The 18,230-nt window shown below is 36.2% G+C and overlaps 1 protein-coding gene across 2 annotated transcripts; it reads left to right on the top strand.

Moving 5' to 3' along the window:
- Window positions 1-1,416: 1,416 nt before the first annotated feature.
- Window positions 1,417-17,542, top strand: LOC115216247. 2 transcript variants are annotated; one of them, XM_036506754.1, is made up of 7 exons: window positions 1,417-1,540; window positions 8,520-8,574; window positions 9,718-9,895; window positions 12,716-12,803; window positions 14,287-14,391; window positions 15,799-15,850; window positions 17,344-17,542. In XM_036506754.1, coding segments are annotated over exons 2-7 (570 nt in total). In that variant the 5' UTR covers window positions 1,417-1,540; window positions 8,520-8,572; the 3' UTR covers window positions 17,489-17,542. The 2 variants fall into 2 exon arrangements, with proteins under 2 accessions (XP_036362647.1, XP_029641305.1); XM_029785445.2 differs by lacking the exon at window positions 14,287-14,391.
- Window positions 17,543-18,230: the final 688 nt, after the last annotated feature.

The following is an 18,230-nucleotide window of genomic DNA, read 5'->3' as shown; positions in this document are numbered from 1 at the left end:
GCATTCCATCCTAAATGCCGAATTAAAGGGTGAAGTGGGTGGGGCATTCTATCCCAAATGCTGGATTAAAGGGTGACATTGGGTGAGGCATTCTATCCTAAATGCCGAATTAAATGGTCAGCGTGGAGGAATAGGCATTCTTTCCTGAATGCCGGATTAAAAGGTTGGCGTGAGGGAGACACTATATGCCGGATTAAAGATTTACCGTTATGGGAGGCACTCCATCATAAATGCTGGATTAAAGGGTTGGCGTGATCGGAGGCATTCTATTCTAAATGCCGAATTATAGGGTTGGCGTGGGGAGGCATTTTGTCCAAAATGCCGGATTAAAGGGTTAGCGTGGGAGGTGGCATTCTATCCTAGAAACTTACAATGAACAGGTCACAGAGGGTACAACCTTTAAGTTGATACCATTCGCTGAAATGAAAGTTTATTATTGCCTAAAAATAGACAGTGTTTCGGTTTTTAAACATCTGTAACTTTTTCGTCAAATTTTTTTCTCAATAAATTCTTTGGTTCAAATGAATAAGAAATGAAAATTTAACATGACAGTTTTTCAGATATTGTGTAGATTTTGTGACTCAAACTAACTAGATCCAAGTACAGTGAATACCATTCTCTACAATTTGCTACTTATCTGAAGTACATATCTATTTCAACAATTTCTATCAAATACACTCTATTTCTAGGGCATAAAAAAAAACTTCTTCCCGGGTGACATTAACTTATATGTCAGATTGGGGCACAAATTCTAGCCAGTTTGATAATGGAAATCGGAAAGGTTTGAAATGATTTCATTGGCATTTACTTGTACCAAAGAGCATTCTTTCGATAGACGACACGTTGATCCCATAAGTGTTGCGAGGTGGAAATAAATGCAATTACCAAACTTTCATTCATAAGACCATTTATTATTTCGTTTTTTAGCATTTGTACATTTGTACTTCCTATTGCGTACAAGCGCATATGTAAAACAACGTACTACATTTCTGAAGAAAAAAAGATTCCCTTACCCCCACCCTAACCCTAAAACAGATTGAAATGCAATAGATCGATACTAGGGTCATAATTATGGGTGACAGTTTCATATGACACCGCTAGAAAAACTGCTGTTCAAACCGAAAAGATCCAAAATATTTTGTTGGGTGACCATTTGTGACTCCAAGGGTCAAAGGGGCCAAAATGGGTTGAGAACCTTTGATCTAAAACATACATATAGAGAATTTCATTAAAAATATTCACCTTTCTGAAAGTTATGAGGAAACAAAATCGGAGTTGGGGTACACTAAAAAGTCAGTACTGTTATATTATATTCTACAAATTGTATTCTGTTCATGAAACCGATTTTGATAGAAAAAATAATTTGACGAAAAGATATTTTCTGCAGACCTTTTCAGTCGACTTCCGTAAAGGAGCTAGTCACGTGGTTTAATTTATCGGCTGCTGTGTGATGGAGGGACTTTTGAACTTTTAGTTTATTTTTCGCTTTAAAGACTACTGAAGAAAAATACCTTGGAAGGTTGAAATCCCTACAAGTCAAGTAAGTTTTATCTATAGAGTAGATGAATTAGGTTTTTATGCCTAAGTCTGTTGTTTAAACCTTACATTTTCATGAAGTCTTTCTGTATGACAGATAATAATATTCCTAGTTTACACGAGTGTGTTAATTGCCGATATTGCGTTTGTTCTGGGATAGTAATGTTGTAGTAGTTGCAAAATGTGTTAGTTCCATTCTTTAAACTTCTCCAATAGTTTTTTTGTTTGTTTTTTGGCTTAGCTATAGGTCAGCTCTATTTATAAGCATATATTTCAAAAGTGCTTCTACCTAGACTATTGTACACGTCTCCTGCTTGGACTCTCATTTTGAGGCAAGTCGTTGTGGTGCTTGTACAGGTATGTTACGAGCCGTTTTGAATATATTCGTAGAAAAAATATCCGAATAAACAAAAATTGCATAGCAATCTTCTTGCAATATGTGATATTATTAAGCACAGATAGACATATTAGTTTTCTTAGCCAAGCAAGAACGCGAGAGAAATATAAGACGGAACAATACTGCTTTCTGGCCCTCAGAGTGGGTTAGGGTTAATTCTAACCTTTAAAATTTCTGTAGGCTTTGAGGATTTTTTAAAAGAGGAACCTAGCAGATATTCACAGGTCTCGGACCACTGTACCAGTTGGACTCTTGCCCCTCTTAAAGGCCCTATCTAAAATGGCACAGCACGGGGTTACACGGACTGCACAAGGCGGCTTTATATACATGTGTTTGTTGTGGTCAAAGATATGTTACATTTAAAAAAGGCAGCCAACTTGGTTACTGCATTGAGCGGCCAAAATGCTATCTCGGGTCACAGACTTCTTTCTATGCAGTCCACGATATAACTTTCATCGATCATTCGGGATATTATTACTGAACTGATGTCACAAATGTTATGCTGTATCAAGATGGGTAGCATGATCGAATCGGACAAATCTGAACAAACTCGGCCAGATAAGTACTACATTATTCAAATTGTCCTCTTCTTAAGTTGATTAAATCAAACTCATTACATCCCCGGTACTTTATTTATCGACTTCAGAAGGGATGAAATACAAAGTTGACCTAAGCGGGATTTGAACTCAGAACATAAAAGAAAAAGCACAGAAAATTATTAAGGAACAAATTTTGTCTTCCAGTTTCACTTGGAGGGTCATTAAGAGTGCAGAAACCTTGCCCAGAATTCGATTAACTGGAGTTGAGTATCAGTGGTTTAGGTCATAAGTTGGTAGATTGTATTTTGACAGAGATGTAGCTGCTATTTCCTGCAGATCAGATTGCATTTGCGAAACAGGCAAACGAAATTGACAGTTATGGCGACAGCTGATGTCTTCCAAACAACAAATCACCATCTGTGGATTAATCTGCTGGATTAAAGGATTGGCGTGGGGAGGAAGCAATAATTAAAATTATAAAAGAAAATTACAAGGAGAGAACAAGTGTTACAAAATATTTTTACCATGTGAATGGTATAACATCGTTTTTGAAGAATTTTGAAGAATTTTGAAGGCTTAACTATAGTTGGGTGCCCTCTTCTCGACTTTGTTCCCCTACCACTTTATCTTTTACTCGTTTCAGTCATTTGAGTGCGGCCATGCTGGAGCACCGCCTTTAGTCGAGCAAATCGACCCCAGGACTTATTCTTTGGAATCCCAGTACTTATTCTATCGGTCTCATTTACCGAACTGCTAAGTTACAAGGACGTAAACACACCAGCATCGGTTGTCAAGCGATGTTGGGGGGACAAACACAAACATATAAACATGTACACACCCATATATATATATATATATATATATATATACTAGCAGTATCGCCCGGCGTTGCTCGGGTTTGTAAGGGAAATAACTATATAAGCATTTATAGAGAGTTACTTCCCTTATATAAACCGAGCGAAAATGCATTAAAGATGCGGAAAAATTATGGTAAATTTTTTTAAAAATCGTACTCATCGTAGACGCGAGTTACTTCCCTTAAATAATAGCAAAAAAAAAATGCATTAAAAATGGGAAAAAATGATGGTAAATTTTTTTTTAAATCGTAGACTTATCGTAGATGCATGCTAATACCCAGAAGGGCTCGATATGAATCACGACTATAAGATACCCGCTTTTGGTTAAACTGCACCGCAAAATGTGGGAGTAGTAAGGAATCTAAATCGTAGGAGACAGACACACAACTTCACTTTTATATATAAAGATATATATATATATAATATATATATATATATATATATATATACACATACATATATACAACAGGCTTCCTTCAGTTTCTGTCTACCAAATTCACTCACAAGGCTTTGGTTGGCCCGAGCTATAGTAGAAGACACTTTCCCAAGGTGCCATGCAGTGGGAATGAACCTGGAACCATGCGGTTGGTAAGCAAGCTACTTATCACACAGCCACTCCTGCACCTATAATACATATTCTTTTCTATGAAATTTTGTAGAAATATGTTTTCAAAGTTACTGATAACGATTATGTAGGTAAAATTTGAAAAAATAAAAAATCTCTTTGAACTTTTTTTTCTTTTTGATCAGAAAAGAAGCCCATTTTGTTTAAACTATTCAGTAACTTGCTCATAATCATTGCACAGCATTAAAAAAAATTTATGACAATATCCTGATTGATATTATTCATGATTAACATGAAACCGGAAGGTATGATGAAAAAATGTCCCAGTTTTTCCTTTCGTGTATTGGTAATGTAAACTGAAAGTTATGCAATGGCCACGTGCAAGTTAAAAAGATATGAATTAAAAACTTCATACCTCCCTGAATAAAAATGAATAAAAATTTTAAAAATCTAAATTGAAATTATTTTTTACACTTCAGCAACATAATCGTCATGTACAGCTTTGAAAACATTTCTCTCAAGCTAATCATTCAGCAAACCCTGGCTCGGATTAATATCCCCTCAGTTCTAGACCTGGCAGGTTTATTCAGAAGTGATGGGAAGAGAGCGAAAGTAAAGAATACGTACACCCGGTGTTTAGGGTTTGTGTTTTTGTTACACTGAAAATGGGTGGTGTACATATTCTTTACCTCCGCCTGGGAAGAGACCAAATGGTCTTACCCTCTGTCCCTGAATAAGAGGTAGGTGCTTCACCTGGGGCACCACAGTCTATGACTCTTTTACTCCCTCCCACATCTTGGATACTGCTGTAAATGGGAGGGTCACTGCTTCCATAGCCGAATGGAACAAAACCTTGAAGTACCGGGGCCAGGCAGTGAACTATCTCTTCCAGCCTGTGGCGTTTGAAATAGTTGGAAGAGCTGGGTTGCTAACAACAAGGTTCTTATCATCATTGGTGGCTTACCTTACTGAAATACCAGAGGGTGCTTGGCTGTTCCAATGCCTTGGCCTCGCCATCGCCCATGGTAATGCTGCGAGCACATTGACTTGCTTCACTAGGTTCCGTTGAACCTTGTGGTGTGCGACCAGTTGTGACACTTGGTGCTGCATTGAGGTTTTTTTATTTCTCTTTTTATTTTTTTGCTTTTCTTTTGTCAAAATATATTCCTTTTTCCTGAAGTATTGCAAATTGTAACAATTATTTTGTACCTCCCGACACTGTACTAAGCCTGTCACGCTTTTTAACTTTCTAAGTTCTACTTACATCTAGTTACTTAATGTACAAAAAGCTTTACCACCGATATCTCCTATGTCTATAAAACTCAAAATGTTTGTGTGTGTATTTGTATACTTTCTATGTGTTTCCACATTTTTCATCCGATTTTGATGAAAGTTTAAAATCTTCTCCACCCTTGAAAGAGTTTACACAGTTCGCCCTATCCAACAAATGTTTTTACTTTTGCCTACTACTGCATGAGGTCATGGGACTGACATCTTTCAACAACCTGAAAAACTTCAATGGTGAATTTTTTGCTACAACTGCAAAGCTTGCCTTAAACGTGGCCTGCTAGAAGACGGCGCTCAGTGGGACGCAACTATGGTGGAAGCAGCTACAATATGCTCAGCAAGGAGTCTTCGAAAGCTCTTTACATTACTACTGCAAACATGCAAACTCAGTGATCCTGTAACCTTATGGGAGAAATACAAGGAAGACCATTCAGAGGGCTGCTACCACCAAGGACAACTTCTGTTGCCTCACTTGAACATCAGTTTCAATGAGGAATTCTTCAATAGAGCACTCATCGACATTGAGGACAGCTTACTTACTATCGGTGGTAACGACCTTTCATTTTATGGTCTACCGAAAGTCAGCAGAATGGGCTGACTTTCCTCAATTCCTTAGACCCCTCTTGACTATTGCCTCATCAACTTCACCTCAAAATTGGAGCTCCAGTCATGCTGCTGAGGAACCTAGAGCCACCACTTCTGTGCAATGCAATGTGGTTAATGGTAGAAAATGTGCTGCCTCATGCTATTGAAGTAACAATTCTTATGGTTTGTGGCATCAGAGACAACGTCTTTATATCCAGGTAGATCATGTACTCCTGCTAGTTTACCCATAAAGCGCTGGGATTTGCACTTACATAGCATGGACTGCTGAGCACATTTTATGAAAATGGGACTATTTTGCACACAAAAAAAACCACCCCAAAAATAGTTAAAATATCTTCTTAGTATATAATGGTGGTGAGTTTTACATCATTAGTTGAACTATTAGTCCTCTTGCATTCCGGGGGTCATTGGAGCATTTGAGTGACATTACACCCCAACAAATACCCATAAATTAAACACATCTATCTGGGCCATGACCGTGGCCTGTTGACCTGTTCCTGATGGCCATGATCGTGGCCTGTTGTGCTTTATGTGTTAAACAACACCATATTGATCATATCAAAGATTATACATTATTAAGAAAATCATGAAGAAATAACGTTGACATTGCATCAAATGAGTTACATCTGGAGTTTGTAACAGTTAAAGACATCGAAAGACTTACAAGTGGTGGTTGAGATGTTTAACCTAAGGTTAGCTCTTTGATCTATGATCAAATGTGTTCCAGCCATGACCCTCACGTCTTTGGCTTCTTCCTCTTTTTGGGATAGATACTAAATCTTGGACTACATTATTTAATGTGTCCTTTCTGTTTTTAAGACAATATGGTATGACTTACAGATTTGTTATTTTTAGTAGGTCGAGTGACTATGTCAAGGTTCTTTTGACCCATTTGTTACTATATTTCAGTTGAAATAGATTGCCTTTATTTAAATTAGTTTTGAAAATAATGAAGAATTTAGTAAAATGCCTTTGTCATTAATAAGCCATTACTTCGAGCACAAATTAATATGGAATTTTCATGGAAGGTTTTAATTTTGATCACTTTGAAACATGAAGTTTGCATCATAGAACCAAGGGTGGTCTTGGGTGGGTAGGTGTCGTGGTTATTTTACTACACAGAAACAAGAGCTTTTTCCTAGTCACTCGACCTGTTAGAAACAGTAACCAATATTGTTTTAACTCTGGCTACTATCTTTGAAAAGCATTCTTTGGATGATGTCATCCTGGGTTTTCCTGAACACACACAAAAAAAGAGGGGATGGTTACAGCTACTGTGCTTTTAATTGTAGCTCTGTTCCATCAGGACTAACCTGATCTAAGAAACATCTCTAACAAGAATTTAGAAAACAACTCTGTGTGTGCATGCATGCGTTGGCATACTCTTTTGCTCTGTTAGTGGTTTCAGTCATTCGATTGCTGCTATTCTGTGGCATCGACTTCAAAGGTTTAAGTCAATCGTATTGACTGCAGTGCTTATTACAGTTTGGTACTTATGTCATCGTTCTCTGTTTGTTGAACAACTCAGTAACGGAACCTAAAGGGTTATGTCAACCGTTGTTTGCTTATTCTATTGAGACACAATAAAGTAAACTTAAATGTAGACACACATATATTTGCACATAATTCGTACAGATGTTCTGTCTTACATAGATCCATCCATCTATTTGTGCCATGTGTGTGTGTGTGTATTGATTATAGATGGACAGATGATTTCGAATGCATATTGTGTCAAAGTATGCAGATCAAAAAGTAGCTTGAAAAGTCATAGTAAAGTTCATGGAGCTGTAAACTATACAATTACCAAGTTTTCTTGCACTAATTCTCAAAAACCGTGCAAATCTTGGGCAGGCCTCAAAAGCCATATTCGTGCAGCTCATCGATGGTATTCTATGGCATAAAGTAGTCATGGCTCTCCTTGAACTTGAGTTAGCAACCATCGTGTGTGTGCGTGCGTGTGAGTGAGTGAGAGAGAGAGAGAGAGAGCGCCCAATACTTCATTAGATTATGTACCTTCACAATGATGAATGGCTTTGTAGTTAGTGTTGGGTATCCAATCGTAGTAAGGTCATGCATTTGATTCTCAGAAGAAATCACTTCATTTCAAGTTGCTCCCATCCACTTAATTGAAAATGAGTGCCAGCACAACTTATAGACTAATGACACACTGAGAGAGGAGTCTTCAATGTTAGAAGTTGTGGCTGGAAACAAGTGTGGGTTGAAAACTGGAAGGGTATTTGACCACTGAAAAATTTGCCTCAACAAATTCTGTGTGACTCGTACAAGCATGAACAACTGAACATTAAATGATGATCACACACACACACACACATACACACACATATACACACACACACACACACATGTACACAAGTATGCACAAATTTTTCACTCATCTGAACGTGGCCAATGTCAGTGCCAGTGGCACGTAAAAACCACCTACTACACTCTTGGAGTGGTTGGCATTAGGAAGGACATCCAGCTGTAGAAACATTGCCAGATCAGATTGGAACCTGGTGAGTCCCCAGTCAAACCGTCTAACCCATGCCAGCATGGAAAATGAATGTTAAACGATGATGAGGATGATTGAGAATATTTTACAGCAAAATAAATTTTTTTTTGACACTACACAGTCTGGATTATAGAAAATCTTTTATAAAGCAAATCGTGTAACATAAAGTTTCACTGTGATTTTTATATTTCAATTTACACAGAATCACATTTCATTTCAGGTAAGTGAGCATCCAGAAAAATATTTTGCAGTAAGAAATTTGAAGCTTCTAGTATGTAAGTATAAACAGGTTGTTCTTGTTGTTATGGTTGGGAGGCAACACAAACATTGGAGCACTGTTATAAATGTATTTCACTTGTTAAGTAAGAGGTTTTGTGTAATTAACCACAGGCCTTGACTTGTTTATGTATCAAGTGAGGGATGACAGATAAAGTTAGCTCCTATGGCATTTGAAGTTGGAGCATAAATACTGAGAAGGGTTCGGGATGAGGCTTGTGAATGGGGGTAACAATAAAATGCTCAGTCTTTCACTTTAATGCTTTTTTTTTTTTAAATTGACCTTGTGAGTGGTGATGAAAATATATGAATATACTGTAATATTGAACCGTGCAATGCAATATAGATTTGAGAGAGAAAATATTGTGTGTGTGTGTGAGGAGAATGGAAAATAAACAAATCTATCTTTTACTTGTTTCAGTCATTAGACTATGGCCATGCTAGGGCACTACCTTCAAGGGTTTAGCTAAACAAATCAGCCCTAGAACTTATTTGTAAAGGCTGGTTCTTATTCTGTCAGTTTCTTTTTTTTTTTGCTAAACTTCTAAGTTATGGGAATGTAAACAAACCAACAACGGTTGTCAAACAGTGGTGAGGGACAAGAACATATGCAAAAAATACACACACACAGGACAAGTTTCTTTCAATTTCTGTTCCCTATATTCACTAACAAGGCTTTGACCAGCCCGAGACTATAGTAAAAGATACTTGCCCAAAGTGCTACACAATGGGACTGAACCGAGAACCATATGGATGGGGAGCAAACTTCTTACCTCATAGCCACAAGAATATAAAATTATCATGAATTAATGATTAATCCTCTAAAGTGGCCACTCAGTCTTCTTGAATCAGTAGTCAAATAAGAGACACATTGGTCATTGTGATCATTTAATGCATTGTCTCAATGAAAGACAAGATGGTCATGCTTGAATGCATTTCACCATAGGTCTTTTCATCAGAGTTGACAACAGCAAAAAATACATGTACAAAATACTTAAACAGGAAAAAAATGTGGAACAGCCAATTGTAGCTTTCAGAACACCAAAGGTTCTGCTCTCTGCCTTGATGCAAATGTGAAGTTTGTAGGGGGTGAGGGGAAAGAAAAAAGAATGATTAATAGAGCTTGTAATTTCTCTGTCCAGGAATGAACAAACTCAGATAAATCACAGAAGCAGTCCTTGCGAACTAAACAACTCTAACATTATACAAAGTCCTAAAACATCTTGTGGATCTCCAGAACCAGTTCAATCTCTAAATCAAGTTTCTCAACCCAACTCTCCATTTGTGAAGACCAATGTCAGATCTAATCAGAAACAAAAGGTATGACCTGTCTTTGTACATCTTTCACACATCAGTCATGATCTGTATAGTTTTAACCAATATTATCACAGTCTGATAGTTTGATCTTGACTAGTCTAGTTATCATTGCTATTGTATTTTTCAGTGTTGCTGATTAATTTGTTAATTTTTATTATATATTGAAATAAAAATCAAATGGAACATAAAAAGCACCATCCGAATGTGGCCGATGCCAGCACCACCTTAACTGGCTTCCATTGCTGGTGGCACGTAAAAAGCACTAACCAATTGTGGCCATTGTCAGCCTCCCCTGGCACCTGTGCCGGTGGTACGTAAAAAACACCCACTACACTCACGGAGTGGTTGGCATTAGGAAGGGCATCCAGCTGTAGAAACATTGCCAGATCAGACTGGAGCCTGGTGCAGCCTCCTGGCTTCCCAGACCCCAGTCGAACTGTCCAACCAGTGCTAGCGTGGAAAACGGACGTTAAATGATGATGATGATTGAAAAGAAATTGTTTTTATTTATTTATTCTTTTTTCTGTCTTCTTCCTTTTTATTATCTTTTATATCCTTTCTGTCCGTTTGTCATTTTTTTTTTTTGCTTTATACAAATATTTGCTATGTAGGTGTATGCTGGATGGGTTAAAATGTAATAATACCCCACAAAGTTTTGCATTTTTTTCCCATGCTAGGTATATATCAAGTGAATATGTTACCGAGCTAGTTCCATTGTATTTTTACACGCATATTACAGGGAAAATATTTTCTCTAAAACACTACTGCGGTCTTTCAACATTTGAATGTATATGAGCATTTTAAATATTAATGTACACAACTTATTTTTATCCTCACTGCTTAGTGTGTTTCGATTTCAGCTTGACAAAGCTCAGTACATGCCAGCAAATGTATTTTTCGGTATTTACATTTGAAAATGGCAGTTCTTGCTGGACCATGAATCACTGAATTGGTGTTTATATCTGATAAACTACACAGAAACATTTCTCTTAGAGTCAGCTGATATCATTCAGTATGTTTTTACACAAACTATAAGAATATCTTTTCCAAGACAATTATTTCTCATTGAAAGACTCTTTGCATTTAAGTGTTCACAAGCACCATAATATAAGTAAACACTATTTATGTTCACTTATATTTGTGTGTGTGTGTGTGTGTGTGGTAGCTTGCTTATTAACCACATGGTTCTGGGTTCAGTCCCACTGCATGGCATCTTGGGCAAGTGTCTTCTACTATAGCCTTGGGCCGACCAAAGCTTTGTGAGTGGATTTGGTAGATGGAAATTGAAAGAAGCCCGTTGTATATATATGTATGTGCGTTTGTGTTTGTTCCCACATCATCACATGGCAACTGATACTGGTGTGTTTATGTCCCTGTAACTTAGCAGTTCAACAAATGAGACAGAATAAGTACTAGGCTTACAAAGAATAAGTCCTGGGGTCGCTTTTCCCAACTAAAGGTGGTGCTCCAGCATGGCTGCAGTCAAATGACTGAAACAGGTAAAAAACTAAAAGAATATATATATATTGTTGTATTTCGGAATGGTCATTTTGCCAGTTTAGCCAATATATATAGTTGGTAAAACATAAATCCCAAAAAGAAACATTCTCTAAGTTATAGAGCAGTATATAATATAAATAAAGTTAGATAAGGCCTTATTTAACTTTATTTATATTGTATTTTCTATTTTAGTTTCTTTTATTTGTTTCAGTCATTTGACTGCAGCCATGCTGGAGCACCACTTTTAGTTGAGCAAATTGCCCCCAGGACTTATTCTTTGTAAGCCTAATACTTATTCTACCTGCCTCTTTTGCCGAACCACTAAGATATAGAGATGTAAACGTACCAGCATCAGTTGTGAAGCGATTGTGGGCGGATAAATACACACAACACACACACAAACACGTGTATATATTGTGAAGGCTCATGGCTTAGTGGTTAGGGTGTTGCACTCAGGATTGTGAGACCATGAGATCAGTTCCCTGACCAGGTGGTGTGTTGTGTTCTTGAGCAAAGCTCTTCATTTCAACATCCGAAAGGTGGCACCCAGTTGCACCTGTACAGGTAATGTTAATTTGATGGAGGGAATGAGCTTATGTCTACAGAGACATTTGATCACTATAAACAAATCATCTGTATAGTTGTTCAGTAAGAAATTGTTGAACCCTAATATGTTGTCTAACAACGGGTGATTCCATTATTATATATATGTATATATCATCATCATCATCATTTAACGTCCACTTTCCATGCTAGCATGGGTTGGAGGATTTGAATGAGGGCTAGCAAGCCAGAAGGCTGCACCAGGCTCCAGTCTGATCTGGCAGAGTTTCTACAGCTGGATGCCCTTCCTAACGCCAACCACTCTGAGAGTGTATTGGGTGCTTTTACGTGCCACCGGCACGTGGGCCAGTCAGGTGGTACTGGCAACGGCCACGCTCAAGTAGGTATATTTAAATATATAAGGGGTGCTGAAAAGTGATATCACATTTAGTGTGATGAGTTCAAATCAGCAGTGCCTAATTGTCTCATTCCATCCAATCAGTATTTGAATTATGGTAAATGGTCAACAATATGTTTTTGATTTTTAATCAAAGCAATTTTACCTCACCTATGCTTTTAATATCCGCAGGAAATGCATGACTGTTGCACACCACTTCCCCATTTCTATAAATTTACCTTCTTTCTGATCAAAAGGAAACAATATTTTTTACTAACTCCTCAATAAATAAATAATATTCCTTGTTTACACAATTAGTGTTTATTTCCTTTGTTTTAATAATTTTATTTCTAATTTATTGATCTTTCGAAAATATTTTAAAGGAATCCGATAACTTTTTAGTTTCCCAGTCTGGAGTTTCTCCTTCCAACAGCTTGAGTAGTATGGATGATATCCCAAGAAATTTCTATGGTAAGTTCTTGGTCTTTAGATTCACATATTTTTTTTCTTTTTTTGTTTTATTTAGGTTCAATGATTCAGGAACTGAGCTGGGGGTTGCTTAATCCCAGGTTGGTCCTGATTCACTAGATAGAACAATGATCAAGGGTGCTGCATCTGGGATAATACTGTTTATTAAATAAAAGGAATACAGTAAATAAGAAATAGAGATAGTAACAAGTAATAAAGTGATATAATGAATACCACTTTATTAGCTGCCAGATACATAGCAAGTGATTATTTTGTGGTGTGGGGAATAAAAAAGGGATTTTCAAAATGTAAAACCCAAAATTTAAACCTTACATTGCAGCTGTCAGATGGATGGATGTTTAGTAAATAGTCATTGGAGAGTAAGGAAATAAGCACAAAACGCATTTTAAAGTTAAAAATATTTTCAAAATAAAAGCAATTTTTTTACATTAAAAATATTCAAAAAGTTATTTCAAATTCTCTTAGAGTCTTTAATCTATAGATATACTTTCTTCAGAAACTTCTTTGTGTCACTGTTTCTTCTGTTTTGTAGTGATCATTGTATTTTTAAGTGTATCTGCTTTTTTAACTTAGATTCTGTTCAAAATAGGAAAGTATCATATCCTTGGATTACTGAGTTTAAGATGAAGGCACATTTTTTATGTTTCTTTTATTTCTTCATCTACCCTGGAACAAATTACAGCATCTTGATTTTTGGGATTAGCCACAATGTTGTCTTAAGCTGAAAAAGTTTGGATTCATTCAATATTGTTATCAATTCCAATCATCGATGTCTTTATCATGACTATGTAAAGCATTTTCTGTGGATATTGTTTTTACTATCTGCAGTATTTGTTCTTTCACATCACCTAACATTAGAGGCCATCATTATACACTTCATCAACAAGCAAGAAAATAAATAAAAATATTCAATATGCATGCAACCCCCCACCCAAATGATAGTTATTTTATATCATCTGAAATAATGAACTTAAGTTTTGTGCGCTTTTAAGGTGCTGGTGATAAATTTCGGTTTTGTGGTGTAGATGTAAGTCACCCTCTAACTAGCATTGTAGTTTATCACTAGTAACATACCATAGTAATTCTGGTGGTGTCTCTTTCTATTGACAACTAGATGTGACTGAGGCATTGTAGAATGAAGTGAATACAACAGCTTTGGTCCAGTACCTTATTAAACTGGCCATCCACAGATCTTCAGATGATACGGGGTGGGGTTGCAAAACTCATGAGTTGAAGCACTTTTAATTTGTACTTTAGAGGTTAACTGGCAACATTGTATTGCAAACATATCTGATCCACTGTAACATGAAAATAAAAACCAAACCTCTCATGATGTTGATGATGATTCATATATTCTTAATTCAAGGCATATTGTTTTCTCCAGATTTTTGTTGATATTTCATTGTAAAATACACCCACCACCCACCCCACACAATACGGATATTTGTCATTTGTTTTATCGTAGATGATGTTAACAATACAAAGACAAGGAAACTAGATAAAGGATCTTTCATCACACAAGATGACCCTAAAGAATCTGTTTCGAATGGCCTCTTTCAAACAATGGAAGGTTTTTATCCTCTTAAAAAAATATTCTATTTATTACCTGTATTGTCCACATAACTCTATATCACTCACATTATTTGTACATGTTGAAGACCAATGAATGGTCAGAGTTGTAACAGTCTAAGATAAAAATGCTTTACAGTGTTTGTTCTAATCCTTAGTACTCTGAGGTTAACTTTGCTTAACACCCTTTCTGATTTGGTAAAATAAAGTACCAATCAAGTGCAGTGGATTGGTAGAACTGTAAGAAGATTGGTCAGGATGCTTTGTGATATTTGTTTTGGTTCTTTGTGCTTTGAGTTCAAATCTTACTGTGGCCTACTTGGGTGATAAACTTAATATGTCACCCAGTTTAACATTGACACCTTTTGCAGACCCATTCTGTTGTAAGTATTTGAGCCAGATATCTTGTTTTTTAGCTAGTTTGAAAATAACTTCCCTGCTCCTCTGTCTCAGAGGTCCTATGAACATGGGACACAGGCACTGTCTTTCTTTCTAATTAAACAATGAAAACAAAAATGTAATTTTGTGCTTCAATAATCTAAGTTCAAATGTTACTGGAGCCCACTTTACTTTTCATTCATCTAGAATTGATAAAATAATTGCCAGTGGTGGAGCTGAGTTAATTGACTCCATCACTCCTGTTGTACTACTTTATATTATTTAGTATCACTGCTAACAGTAGGTTTACAAGATAATCTTTTCTACTCTAGGTACAAGGCATGAAATTTTTGGGGAGGGGGGTCAGTCAATTAGATCAACCCCAGTACACAACTGGTGCTTAATTTATCAACCCTGAAAGAATGAAAGCAAAGTCGACCTCTGCAAAATTTGAACTCAGAATGTAAAGACAGACGAAATACAGGGTTTACAAAAATAATGTTGAAATTCAACATTATGACTGAAGCTTTTCTATATTTACCTTTTAAATTGAAGCTATTTTGTTGTGTCTACGGCAAGTCACCATACCAATATAATTAACACACATGCTGGTTCAATCCCCCTCCCCACCACCCAGTTCATTTACTAAATAACCAATTTTATTTGTTTTTGTTATGACAAAAACAGCAAGAAATTGATATTTAATAAATCAGTGAAATTGAACCAGTGTGTGTGTGTGTGTTAATTATATTGGCATGATGACCCTCCCTTGATACAACAAAATTTGTTTCAACACATGAATTCACATAAAGAATGTTGCAAACCAGATTAAAAAAATGAAGTGTGAAGCTATTGTTTCACTCTAAACTGATGTAGTCATTGGTGATATTCCACAGTGAGGCAGAAAGCCTATTTTTAATTCTTGTAAACATATTTTCGAAACCTATCATCCTATGTTAGCATTGAATATAGATATGCACATGAAAAATATTTCTCTCTTTGTCTATAATACCAGTGTTTTAATTTTCAGAATTGGACCAAGAACTGCAAGCATTAAGCAATCAGTGGCAGCAGGTGTTTAAGTAAGTCATAATATGTTCTATTTATTTATATTATGTATTTTGAGAAGCATAATGTTGTTGATTATAGGTTTTCAATGAGCCATTTACTTATTGACTATATTTCTGATAGGTCTCCAGTAGATCTATCTGACTTTACAAAAGCATTGAGCAAATTGAGCAGAAGGGTCTAAGCACTGTGGTGTGCCATGTGGATTTGGTCCTTCTCATACTGACAAGCAGTTCTAATCTCCCATAACTAGGCTTCTAGGTAGAATCAGATGCTTTACTTAGCTGTAGTTTTGTATATAAATATATGTATATGCAAGTACATACAAGTGTATATATACACACACACTCTCATATATACACATATAGTGGGAGAGAAGAGTGAGAGATGAGAAGCAGGGAGAGTGGTATCTACATATGCACCAGAGCAAAGTGAAGCCAGCGGCCTGGACAGTAGAGATAGAGTATAAAGGTTGAGAGATTTGAGTTTTGTAGAAGAATCATAAGTGTGATTTGAATGATAGTAAGGAAAATTGCTTTACAGGTTCAACTCTAGTTTTTGGCATTTAGGGAGATTAGTGAGCCAGTATGCCATGGGGTCACAATAACTCCCTTGCAAGAGCCTTGTCTGAAGCATGCAGCAGTAAACTCTGCTAAAGGCACTCATGACCAGGATGTAGTTAGTGTTAAACTAGGCAGCATGATGTATGTAACCTCTTACTTCAGTGGGATTTGAACTCAGAATGTAAAGATACATAACTTAATACCAGAAGGCTGTACTGATTTTGCTGACAAACTACTACTTCTACTAATAATTATAATTTTTAATTTAAATACAAACAATAATTCTAAGGTGGGGCATAGTAAGTTAGGTTGATATCTCCTACTTAGAAAGAAATGTAAAGTTATGTAACTAAATACAAGGCATTTTCGCACTTGTACCATCTACCACATTTTCATAATTATCCAGAATTGGTTCAAGACCCCATGTAGGGAAAGAATTGAGTCAATTTAGTACTCTGGTCCCTCCTCACCAATAGTAATAATAATTCTTTCTACTATAGGCAGGGGCTAGTCGATTACAGCGACCCAATACTCAACTGGTACCTATTTTATCAACCCCGGAAGGATGAAAGGCAAAGTCGTCCTCAACAGAATTTGAACTCAGAACATAAAGCTGGAAGAAATGCTATTAAGCATTTTGTCCTGTGTGCTAATGATTCTACCAGCTTGTCACCTTAATAATCATCCTTTCCACTATAGGCACAAGGCCTGAAATTTTAAGAGAGAGGGTTAGTCAATTACTTTGACCTCCAGTGCTTAACGGGTACTTATTTTATTGACCCTGAAAGGATGAAAGGCAAAGTCAACCTCGACAGAATTTGAATTCAGAATGTAAAGAACCAGAAGAAATATTGCTAAGTGTGCTAACGATTCTACCAACTTGTCACCAATAATACTAATTAATAACTGTTACCATTCATCTTTCTGTTTTCTTCTTGTTTCAGTGACCTTCAGAAATTTGAGAAATACTATTCAAACAGATTGGACAATCTGATTATAAAAGCTGAGAATTTGGAACATTCATGGACCACAAAGAAAGAAATATTGGCACAGAAGTTAAAATCATTATCTCAAAATTTCGAAATCTGAAGTAACTTTATTGGTATTTCTGATTCATTTTATGAACAATTTACCTTCATTACATTTCACTTGTTTTACATAATCATTCCTCTTTCTCTCTCTATATGTATACGTGTATATATTTATATACACACATACATGCAGACACATATTAGCTGGTATGGAATTTAATTAATAATTTCTAAACGGATACAAGGCCAGAAATTTGGCAGAGTTGATTATGTTGACCTTACAATTAGACTGGTATTTAATTTTATCAATCCAGGTTAGATGAAAAGCATAGTTAACCTTGGTAGGATTTGAACTCATAATGTAAAGAACCAGAACAGTTTAATTTCGTCTGATGCTCTAATAATTCTGCCAATACACTACCCTTTGAAGGGTAACAGTAATGTTTTCTTCTCTAACAATATATTTCAATTGCAGACAATTTTAGCAATCTTCAATTTTAAGTCACCAATTATTTTGCTTACAATTTAAAGACAATACTGTTAGTTATGACTGTCAGGTTTGTCCTTATGTTTTGGTGTTCATTAGTCTGTCAGAATAATTCATTTTGTTGTATCTAATTTCAGGTTAATTAAATTACAAAATAGAAAATCAAAACCTGGCTACTCAGTACATATTCATCCCAAATATTCTACCTATTTTATGTTCAAATTGGCCAGATCCAGCCTCTCACATCAACCCTACAATGTCATTCTAAAAATTAAGTTACCTCATCAACATCTCAGTGCTACAAGATAATGCA

The sequence above is a fragment of the Octopus sinensis genome, linkage group LG10, assembly GCF_006345805.1.
Source record: "Octopus sinensis linkage group LG10, ASM634580v1, whole genome shotgun sequence".
Lineage (NCBI taxonomy): Eukaryota > Metazoa > Mollusca > Cephalopoda > Octopoda > Octopodidae > Octopus > Octopus sinensis.
Note: the sequence above shows the minus strand (reverse complement) of the source record. Positions and strands in the feature narration are given on the sequence as shown.

Bases quoted from the DNA above. Each gene is read 5' to 3' on its own strand.
- LOC115216247 (XM_036506754.1), top strand. The intron at 12,804-14,286 runs GTAAGTTCTTGG...GTTTTATCGTAG, and splicing joins TATCCCAAGAAATTTCTATG to ATGATGTTAACAATACAAAG. The intron at 14,392-15,798 runs GTTTTTATCCTC...TTTAATTTTCAG, and splicing joins CCTCTTTCAAACAATGGAAG to AATTGGACCAAGAACTGCAA.